The sequence below is a fragment of the Vigna radiata genome, unplaced genomic scaffold (assembly GCF_000741045.1).
Source record: "Vigna radiata var. radiata cultivar VC1973A unplaced genomic scaffold, Vradiata_ver6 scaffold_7, whole genome shotgun sequence".
Lineage (NCBI taxonomy): Eukaryota > Viridiplantae > Streptophyta > Magnoliopsida > Fabales > Fabaceae > Vigna > Vigna radiata.
Genome location: NW_014543262.1, coordinates 3,763,791 through 3,774,864, shown reverse-complemented (window position 1 = coordinate 3,774,864; position 11,074 = coordinate 3,763,791). Strand labels below are relative to the sequence as shown.

At 27.8% G+C, this 11,074-nt stretch overlaps 1 protein-coding gene across 1 annotated transcript; it reads left to right on the top strand.

Moving 5' to 3' along the window:
• The first annotated feature begins 1,350 nt into the window (after nt 1–1,350).
• Nucleotides 1,351–2,652, top strand: LOC106753807 (40S ribosomal protein S27-2). Its single transcript, XM_014635663.2, has 4 exons — nt 1,351–1,484; nt 1,700–1,801; nt 1,961–1,989; nt 2,248–2,652. Exons 1-4 carry the CDS (start codon nt 1,482–1,484, stop codon nt 2,372–2,374), a joined length of 261 nt encoding a protein of 86 aa, XP_014491149.1. The 5' UTR covers nt 1,351–1,481; the 3' UTR covers nt 2,375–2,652.
• The last annotated feature ends 8,422 nt before the right edge of the window (nt 2,653–11,074 follow it).

Sequence of the window (11,074 nt, the reverse complement as noted above, 5' to 3'; positions counted from 1 at the left end):
GTATTTTTAATTATATTTTAGAAAATTTATATTTTTCAATTAAGTTTGTACTATTTGTTTTTGTTGTTAAATTGGATGACAATTTTTATTTTTGCATTGTAATTACTTATTTTTTTATATGAAAAATAAAAAATAACTTCATTAAATTTTAAATTCTTAACAAAATTCAGTATTTTCAATTTAGTTTTTACATTTTACTAACTATAGATAATATTTGTATTTTAAAATTGAATATTTGTTATTAAATGTCGTTGAGATCTAAAAATATTTAATAAAAAATTTATTATATTAAAAAAGTTGATAAATATTATAGTTTGATATTTATTGATATAATTAAATAAAATAATTATTTAAAAATATTTTCTAAATATTATTTAATTTTCTTATTGTTTAAGTTTTTTCTTGACTGAAATAATCTCATTAAATATGAGAGATTATAGTTATACTAGTTTATGACCTTTAGAAATTAGTATTTAATAGGAAATCTGAACCATTTTTTAAAGGAAAAACATTCATTTTCATATTTATTTAGACATCATTATAATTTTTTTATATTGTAAGTTTTATTAAGTATTAAAAAATATACACTTATTTGTTATTAAAATGGTCATTTATAGATAAATTATTTTTCCATACAAACATACATACATANATATATATATATATATATATATATATATATATATATATATATATATATATATATATATATATATAGACTTTACTTGAAAAATAAAAAATCTTTTATATATCTATATATTATTTAATTTAAAAATTATTACACATTATACATAAGTTAACATTTTTATGTATTGTATGATTGTGATACTATTACAAGTTCACTGTATTATGTATGAGGTATGACATTATGTATTACAATGTATATTAAAAATTAATTACACTGTTTATAAAAAAAAAGTTTTTTGAAAAAACGAATGTAGATCTAATCAAATTGTAATCAACAGAGTATCAGAAAAATAGAATATTAATATTAATATCATTTTATTTTAAAAAATAACTATGGTGTAAACAAAATATATATTATTGATAAAAATATTCTAATTAAAGTTAAAATATTTAATTTTTATAATAAAAGTAAAAAAATGACCGTGATGATAAAATATCTATCGAAATAGTATTTATAGGAAACAAATATGAAAAATATATTTTTTAAATATTTTAATATTAATTTCATATTAAAATTATGCCTAAATTAAAATTATATCTTTTAATTTAAAATAACAGCTTTGATATATATAATTTTATTTTATTTCTAATTTTTTATTTAGAAATAAATGGCTTTTCTTTGGTAAGAAGAAACCATACTTTTGGGCCGGGCCTGTTGAGAAAGATATATTAGACACACATCCTTCTTTATATAAGAACCATTTGATATTAACCCTAAACCTCGTTCTTCTTCAGCCGCAACGCAACTCACACCTTCTCTAGGGTTTTTAATTCCTCCAAATTCTTTGCCCAACATGGTGAGTACCTTTTTCATCACATTAGATCTAACTTTGTTTTGCCCTTGTTTTCATATTAGTTGGAGAAGACACGCTTGAAAGATAGCGGAATATGTTGACATTTGTTCATTCTTCTGTTTTCCTTTTCCACGTTATGTGTTGTTGGTGGATGTTTTCAATTGTGTTTTAATTTTTTGGTCTTGATGAATAACTGTTTATTTGTGTGTTTTTAATAGGTTCTTCAAAATGATATTGATTTGCTGAATCCTCCCGCTGAGATTGAGAAGAGGAAACACAAACTCAAGCGTCTTGTTCAGTCCCCAAACTCTTTCTTCATGGTATTGTGACATATATGCTCCAACTCTGTTTTAATTTTCCTTTGAATGAAACGAAAATTTTGCCCAAACTAATGTTTGCTGTTCATGAAATGGGTTTTACTCTGATGAATTTATAGTTGTTGTCCAACTGGGTTTGTTGATCTTTTTCTTCTTTTGCAGGATGTTAAGTGTCAGGGTTGCTTTAACATGTAAGTTGTTTCTTTGCTTTTATTGAGTTTATTTGGAACTGAGGTAGTTTAATTGTATTCTTCTTTATTTGATTTAATTGGGGACTATGTCAGTTGGGTTGTATTTATTGTATTGATTTTAATTAAGGAACTAGGTCAGATGGATTGTATAGTTTTGATTAATGTTAATTAGGAACTAGGTTGTGTTTTTTGATTGATTTTAATTGGGAACTAGGTCAATTTGATTGTGTTCTGATTGGTATGGAATATTTACTGCAGAACGACTGTGTTTAGCCACTCTCAGACTGTTGTTGTATGTGGGAACTGCCAGACTGTCTTGTGCCAGCCAACTGGTGGACGGGCAAGACTAACTGAGGGATGCTCTTTTAGAAAGAAGGGTGATTGAAAGCTGTTATCTTTTTTCTTGTTTGAGTGGAGAGTTTCAGAAATGCATTCTCATGTTTTGGTTATGATATCTTAATTGTTAGAATGGATGACAGTAAGAACCACTTAATTTTGCAATTCTCATGTCCTCCGGTTTTGTTCATCTGGCTATGTTAGATGCGTATTTTTCAATTAGAGTTTGAATTATTGAATATCTAGGTGTATTTCTTTTCACTATGTGGTAGATGTTCTCTGTGATACATGTCTGATATGTGTTTTAAGTTCCTTCCTTCATTTGAATGGTTAATGAAGTGAATCTTTGAAAATGAATTATATATATTTGTTTTCAATCTGAATTAATTTGATTTTTTAACATACGTTGGCAATGAAATGATTTTTCAAAATAACTTTGTTTTCACCTTTAAATAGCTCAAACAACTGGTTTAATTTTTCTTGCTCTTGAATTTTACTACTGGATTTTCTCTGGTGTTATTGAACCTACTTAAGAAAGGGAACGTATAAGAGGAGAGATACGTAGTTTTGATGCGTAGATAAATTGATTGAAGAAAGTTTTGGTTGAGAAGGCCTGAAGATTGAATATTAAAAATACTATTTTGAAAATAAGTTGAGTGATTCTATTTTAGTATGTAAAATTCGATATGTGAGTGAGAAATATTATGTTTCGGCTTTAAATCTAGTTGTCCATGATTTGTAATTCATAAAAAAAAATTAGTATAATTCTTTTGTCATTTTTAAAATAAAATTGTTAAATAAATACCACCTGGTAAAAAATGCAATACCCTTTTTATTAATATTTGTGGAGTCGTAAGTGACTAAAAAGACAATGAAATGAGAATGAAGAACAAGGGAAATTTTGGAGTTTTGAAAAGAGAAACAATGAAGAACGAGGAGAAAGTGATAGTTAGGTAAAATGGAGAAAAAGTAAAGGAACTATAACAGTGAGAAATATAAGAGTAACAATTGTGCTTCCAAGTTTCTTCTTAAACTTCTAAACTTCCTTTTAATATCTAAATTATTCTTTATGATAAGGATGATTCTTTTTTTCTCTCTTATATTGATTTCACACTTTTATTTTCATTCTTTTTACTTTCATAATTTTCAAAATAATCTAATGATCACTTTTGAATTTTGAAATTTAGTATTGATTTTATTGTTTTTTGTTTATTTTTGTTTTTAAATATTTTTGTTTTTATTTATTTTTTAATTGTGTTTTACTTCTTTTAATAAATTATATGTTAAAATATTAAAATATTAACATAAATTATATTAAACTATTAGATTAAACTAATTAAAATGTTTCATAAATTTTATTTAAAATTTTTATTAAATTAAGATTGATCCATGTTAATTTAAAAGTTTAATGTCTCAATAAGTTTCTATTTTCGTCTAAAATAATAAATAGGTCCATTTTTTATTTTTATAAAATTGAATCGAATAGAGTCTTGATTGAATTGTATTTTTTTAATTTTTGAATTCAATTGAATCACTGAAAAAGAAAGAAACCTATTTGAGATTCTGAAAAAAAAAAAAAAGGGACTTATTGATATATTAAACCTAATTTAAATGAATATATACAAAATTTAAGATTTATGGAGAGAAATAAAAATTGAATTTCAAAATTTGGGATAAAGAAATATTAATTTTAAAATTTGAGAGCAATAAATATTGGATTTCAAAATTTAAGAGAAATAAATATTGAACTTTGAAATTTAGGAAGTTTTTATTCAGATTTATTGAATTTTAAAATTTTGTGAGTTTTTAATTCGAATTTTGAAATTGGTTGAATTTCAAAATTAAATTTTAAAATTCTATCAATTTGAAATCAAATTTTAAAATTTAATGAGCTTTTTAAATTAAATTTTAAAATTCGATACATTAAGGGATATTAGAAAACAAGAAATTACTCCTTATCTAATTTTTTCTATTTTACTCCTTAAAATTCGATAAATAGTAATTACTCCTTATCTAATTTTTTCTATTTTATATAAATGTTTACTGTGAAGTTAGAGAAGTTGGAGGACAAACTTTGGATGTGTAGGGGAAGCCCCTTTAGTTATGGTAATGATGAATTAGATACTTTTATTTATTTGTAATTATTAAGTAAAGAAGAAGAATGACAACTATAGATTATGTATAAATTATAGACACTCACAAATATATTGTAAAAGACTTGATGGATCAGTTATACAAATTGTGGTTAGTTTTCTTGGTTAAGTTTTATTTGTTAGTTTTTGTCTTAGAAGACATATGGTTATATCTATAATGTATTTAATTATATTTTTGGCAGTCGTTATTTTATTATTAAGACGTAGATTTATTGTGTTTGTTAATTATTTAAGTGAAAGTGGTTAATTGCTTAAGTGAAAAGTTAGCATAAATAATTTTGTCATAGTTAATTGTGTTTAATGTGATGTTAATAAATGGAGAGGCTGTGGCGATATGCAACAAGTGATGGAAATATTTAAGATTTATGGAGATAAATAAATATTGAATTTCAAAATATGATGTTAATAAATGGAGTATTGCTAAATACTTTCAATGCCTTCCTTATCTCCTATTTTATTTGGAAGAAGATTCTTAAATATTACAAAGAAGATATAATTCAAAATACTATTTAACTAATGTAAAATTTCAATTTACAATTAATTTATTGGGTAATTGTTATTAACTTTGATTCAAATCTTTTTTGAAGGGAAAATTTGCAGCCTATAATGTTATTTGCCTATAATGCTTTCTGTAATCACCTGCACTTGTTAGTATATTACCAATATAGTTCCACTTTATCGATGTATTAACTAAATATAGAAATAAATAACTTTTTGTATTGTTGTGAGTTCACACTGCATACTTTTCTTTTATCTTTGTCTATTTTGGTGGTACACTACTACAATGGTTCAAATGCAAATTGAATTTAAGTGTGATAATTGAGAAATTTAATTTTTAGAAAGTTCACTGCAAAACTGGTTCCCCATTTAAGACACAAATTGATAAATGGGAGGGAAATAGTGTTTTTAAAAATATTTTTTTGCAAATCAATGTCTAATAGTTTGTAAATATAATGTGTAAGAGTTTTATACGTTAGGTTTTAATATTATGATTAAATTGAAAATGTTCTAGACAAAGAAGCAGTAAACCATAGATTTTTATATTGGTTCATTCAACCTGAGTTACGTTCAGTTCTCCCTTAAGAACTCTTAAGGAGTTTTACTAATATTTTTTAAGATTATATGAGTTTTTCCTCTCTCAAATCTCACCAAGTATTCTCACCACTTTTGGTTTCGTAGTTAACTTGACTAGACTATGTTTAGCCTCTCTAGGATCTAATCCTAGACAACTGTCTAGACGTTCAACTCAACCTGAGCTAAACAATAAGTATTTGAGTTCTCTCGAGAACTTACAACAAATCCACAAATGGATTTTCTACAAGGTACAAATGAATAATTCTCAATGAGAGGATATGTGTTGAAATACAATACAATCTGTAACATTTGAAAATGTTTCTCTCTTTATAAAGATTTTCTCTCAAAAGACATTGAGCGTCAGACGATGTAAGAACACTTTAAGCTTTTCTTTTTTTCCTTGCTGCTACTCTTCTTATGTTAATATGCGCTTTCTCATTAATAACATCTTCTCTTCAAGCTTTCTTCTATATATAGCTTTTATTGTAAAATCACTGTTAGACCAAGAAGTTGACTTGTGAAGAGTTGATAATTTTTCGTTGTGAAGTTTGACATTAGTTTACTTATTAGGGTCCAACGCTTTTCCTAATAGCCTTAAGCAAAATTTGAACTTGTACGATGTAACAGAGCAAATGGCTTCAAGGAGACATTTCTAGAATGTTTTTCTCTCACAACTTCTTTTTCTTAGGTGCCATGATTTTGATCATATCTTTCTATTTTATTGATTTGAACAGATATAAAGAGATAGCGTACACAAGTATTGAAGTACTTTTTCGTACAGACATTAAATATTTTAAACGTTAATAAACATTAAGCAGTTTAACGTGTTTAAGACATTTTATCATTTGTCATTTCATTAATAAATGCATTATTTGGTGAGACAAATGTGTATTCATCAAATGATGTGAACATAAGATGCTTTCTCAAGGCTAAAGCATTTTAATGGTCATTTATCAGATGATATTTTCTATAGAATGTTTTGCTTGATATAACACTGTATGAAAATATTTCTTTTAGTCTTAGTGTCATATAAGATAAACTTATGTTTCCATAGGAAGCTAGCTTACTTTGCTCATAGAGTCTATTGAGAGATTTCAACGAGAGACACATGTTCTTAGACGTTATTTATTATTTTTTAATCCATTCAAACAATTTGGTCTAGAAAACATTGTTGACAGGGGAAGCTATGTGAAAGCTAAACCCATATATCTCATGTGTTTTTGATGATGATAACAACAAAAATGTTTTAATAGTTTCTTACACACATTAAACAAAACTACTGTTTATATATTTGATTGTGCTTGAACTATATGTTATGCATATTCGTTATGTTTATATATGTGATATGCATATTCATTAGTTAAGCTAAAACCACATATCTCATATATGTTTTTGATGATGACAACAATAGAAATGTTTTAATAGTTCTTGCACACATTAAGCAAAACTATTGTTTATATATTTGATTATGTTTGAACTATATGTTATGCATATTCATTATGTATATATCTGTGATATGCATATTCATTGGTTAAGATTAATAAAACTCTTTGCACCTTGTATATCTGGATGAATAAATTGTTTACACAATGTATAAAATATGTTTCAATTCATCTGATATCAGTACATGTTTAATTGTGGCAAACTACTAGTTTTAACCGATTATATTATATGGATAATCGATTAAAACTCGTGTCTTTGCATATACTTGATTTCTAAGTGCATTGATGAGTTTTGGATTGAATTTTTGTTTTGAAATTTGTTTAAGTTTTATACTTAACCGATTACACTCTTTTCTTAATCGGTTAAAATGTTCATTAGTTGAAAACTGTTTTCTTGATAAGTCATAACTACCTTAACAGTCATATTTTTAAATGCTATGACTTGCATTAATTGCTTAATTGATTACGTGCTATGCTTAATCTGTTATATGCGTTAAATGTAATTCTGTTACTATAGTATTAATTGCTTAACTGATTACATTAATAAAGTAATAGATTAATTTGCATCTGTGTTGCTATTTCTATAAATTGACGCATAACTCTTTGCATAAAAAACTTTTGAATAATATCTTTCATATCTGGTAAAGTTTGTTGAGTTCTTAAATTGCAGGAGCGTTTATTCTCCAAGAATCAAGAAGCATTTCATTTGAAAAGAAATCAAATCAAGGATTCTTAAAGAGTTGCCGAACTTTCAAAGTCTGATCAATCTGCACTGAGGTGTACTACTGGAAGATCAAAATTGTTTGCAATCATCTGTGATTGTGGTTCCCTATTGTTGAGGCCAGTTGAGAACTTGTGGAGTTCTGGTTACTTTGAGTGTGGTATCTCAAAGGGGTTGCAAAAAGAGGATTGTTCTTTTTGTGTTTTACTATAGAAGATTTGGAGTTAGAGAGGAGAGTACATTGAGAGGAGTCTCTGTATTTCTTGCTGTAGAACTCGATCTATATAGTGGATTACTTTCAATCTCAAGTTGATTGAAAGAGACTAGATGTAAGCATTGAGGCCGAATCAGTATAAACCGTGGTGTTGATTTTTCTATCCTTTCTCTCTTTCAATTCTTTATTTGATTGCATTCCAAGAAAGGCTTAAAGATTTTGAAAAGGTTTTGAAAAGAACAATTTTTATCAAACGAAACCAATTCACCGCCCTCTTGATTGAGAAACTAGGTCAATCCTTTTCTACAAACATAACTCTAGCTCTTGGCTTTAGATGTTATAGGATGCTTCTTTGCTAGACGCTACTTGTTTAAAACAACTTTTCCTACACAACGATATTTCGTTTAATACTGATTGTTAAACTTCAAAACTTGGGTTGCTTAGACCGTCTATTCTCTAGACGATTTTTTTCTTAACACACGTGTCTTTTTAAATATGTTTATTATGCTTGATACATGAATGATGTGTATGGACTGTTTTAGTTTCATTAGGAAGTGTCTTAGGGGCTGTTAGGTTTGGTTAATATGCTTGTTATGTGTGAATGAGAAATCTGGTGTACATACTACTGTGGTGTTTTGTTAAATCTATTTTTGAATTATGCAATCTTTGGTTCTAGCTTCAAATAACTATACAAATATATTTACCATTGATGGCTTTGTTGTCTAGAACATGTTTTTTGTTAAATATGGAATTTTGTAGGAAAATTTGAAGCATATCAATCCACAACATCTTCATGTCAATCAAAAGAAATATCTAGTTTAGATTCATTGGCTCATGCATAAGGAATCCAAGAGCATTGTGGATGCATTCGCGGTCTAAGTTTGGGTTCTTGCCCTCTAAAGTCTTTGGAGTCAATACTCGTTGTCATAATAGATCATCTTCAACTTCTCCCTGTTTATAATTACAAATTTAGGTTAATGTATATATTACCAATATTTACTTGTTTTGTTGCTTTTATAATTAACTTGTTGGGTAACATTTTTCTTACTTTTTAAATAATTTTGTCAATTTCAGGTATCTTCATTGACATCACAACACTAGTGGAAAAACACTGTTTAACGTCGGTTATTTTGGGCTTTTAACGTCACAAAAGGAACCGACGTCTATTCGGGTGACGTTAATTATACATCGGTCAGGTTATCACCAACGTCTATATAGAGGTCGGTTGTGTACATAGCTGACGTCTATTTAGACGTCGGTCATATATACAATAGATGTTTATATAGACGTCTGACGTGAACATATGAGACGTCTATAGGCCCTGAAACGTTTTGTCCACTGTAACTTATTGGACGTTGATTTGTGCATTGACAGACGTCTGGGACGTCGGTTGTACATTAACCGTCGTCTACTGGGTATTTGTTTTTTAAAATGATATTTTATTTTTCGAATAAAACCATACCTGAAAATCAGAAAAATTTTCTAGAACAATTCTTTATAATAAATATTTGAGTTTGAGCTATAAATAGTTATAATTCAATCAAAGATCAAAAATATGAAATTATAAACTTAAACTAAACCTAAGTAATGTTCAACAACAAATATAAGTCTTGCTAGTTCCACTTTTGCAGAAGATAAGTTGTCCACTCCTACCTTAGCTGCTTTATGGTGTCTTCGGGTAAAGGAGATAAATTGTTGAAGCGCTGCACAATTAAGAAATATTCATTATGGTTTAATATATGTTCAAAGCAAAGTACTGATTTGTGATTATTACCTCATTCCACTCCTGTGTAATGCCAGCTCGAATGATGGTCTTAATCCAAGACATCACATAGTACCCACATTCCCATGAATCCTGCTGCTTGTGACACTAAAATGACAATCTCAATATAGTCAAGATTTAAGATCATTGAATAACATAGTAAATGAATTAAAACTATAAATGCACCAAACCTTTGGATACAAGACTTGATTTAGCTGACCTCGAGATTTACCCATTACTCTATTTACATTAAAACACAAAGTAATATTATATAAGTATCAAATCATAAAAAATTAAGGCCCACGTGAATTTCAAAGTCATTTTTGGCGAAACACTTACCCTTGAAGCAGGTTTCTCAAGTCATTTTTCATCTTCCTTTGCAGCAAACATAAGAATACAACTGTTGATTTTTTGGGAATGAGGACCAACAACTGCCAGTAGTAAGCCCTGTTAGAAACATCATAAATAGTTAGTAAACTAATTAAGTAAACGTTAATTACCTTTTACATAAAACAACACATACCCATCAATGTATGGCACAAGGTATACGTCTCTGTTTGACTCAGCCNGATGAGGAAGATGTTTCAGATAATAAGTGAAGCTAGTGTTCTACACTACTGGAGCTTCAAAGAGTCCATTTTAACTGGTTTTTCAGTTTTAAGTTCAAGTTTTTTTTTTTTATTTGCTTTCAGTTTTTAGCTTTTGGATTTCTTTTGACTTACCTAGTGGATAGTTCTTCTGCAATTGGTCTGGTGATTTAAGTGAATCATATGCTATGCTTGAATTGAATANAGATCTNTTGTGTTTGCTCATTATACAGTTGAATTGTTTTGAATATCTGATTGAGATGATGTGTTTGAGCCTGTTGAACNGAGATTGTGGTTGCTTGTATCTGCTTAGATAGATGCTTGATTTTTATTGTGATCAATATTCTAGGCATGATGTTTGTCAAAAATTTGGAACCCTGAGTAAACCTGTGAGATGTTGTGCCCCAGAGTTTATTGTTGAGTGCTATCACTTTGAAATCACAGTTGATTTTCCCTGAGTTTCTCTATTTGAACTATTTGCTTGCTTGTTACAAATGATCAAGGCCATCTTGTTCTTCGACCTCTTCTACATTTTTGAGCCTAAAAGCCAATGCAAAACCCTTGAACCTTGAAGAAAAANTTTCTCATCCCTNNAACCTTAAGCTCATTGAAAAATCCTTAACCTCCTTACCTTGAGCTGAGATGAACATATATGTTAGAATGAGGAGAATGGTTTAAGTTTGGGGGAGTTTATGAAATAAGGGAGCATTGAGAAAATAATAACATGAGTCAAAAAGAAAGAAAAAAGAAGAAAGAAAAAGAAAAGAAATAAAAATGCATTGAATGAACAAGAGTT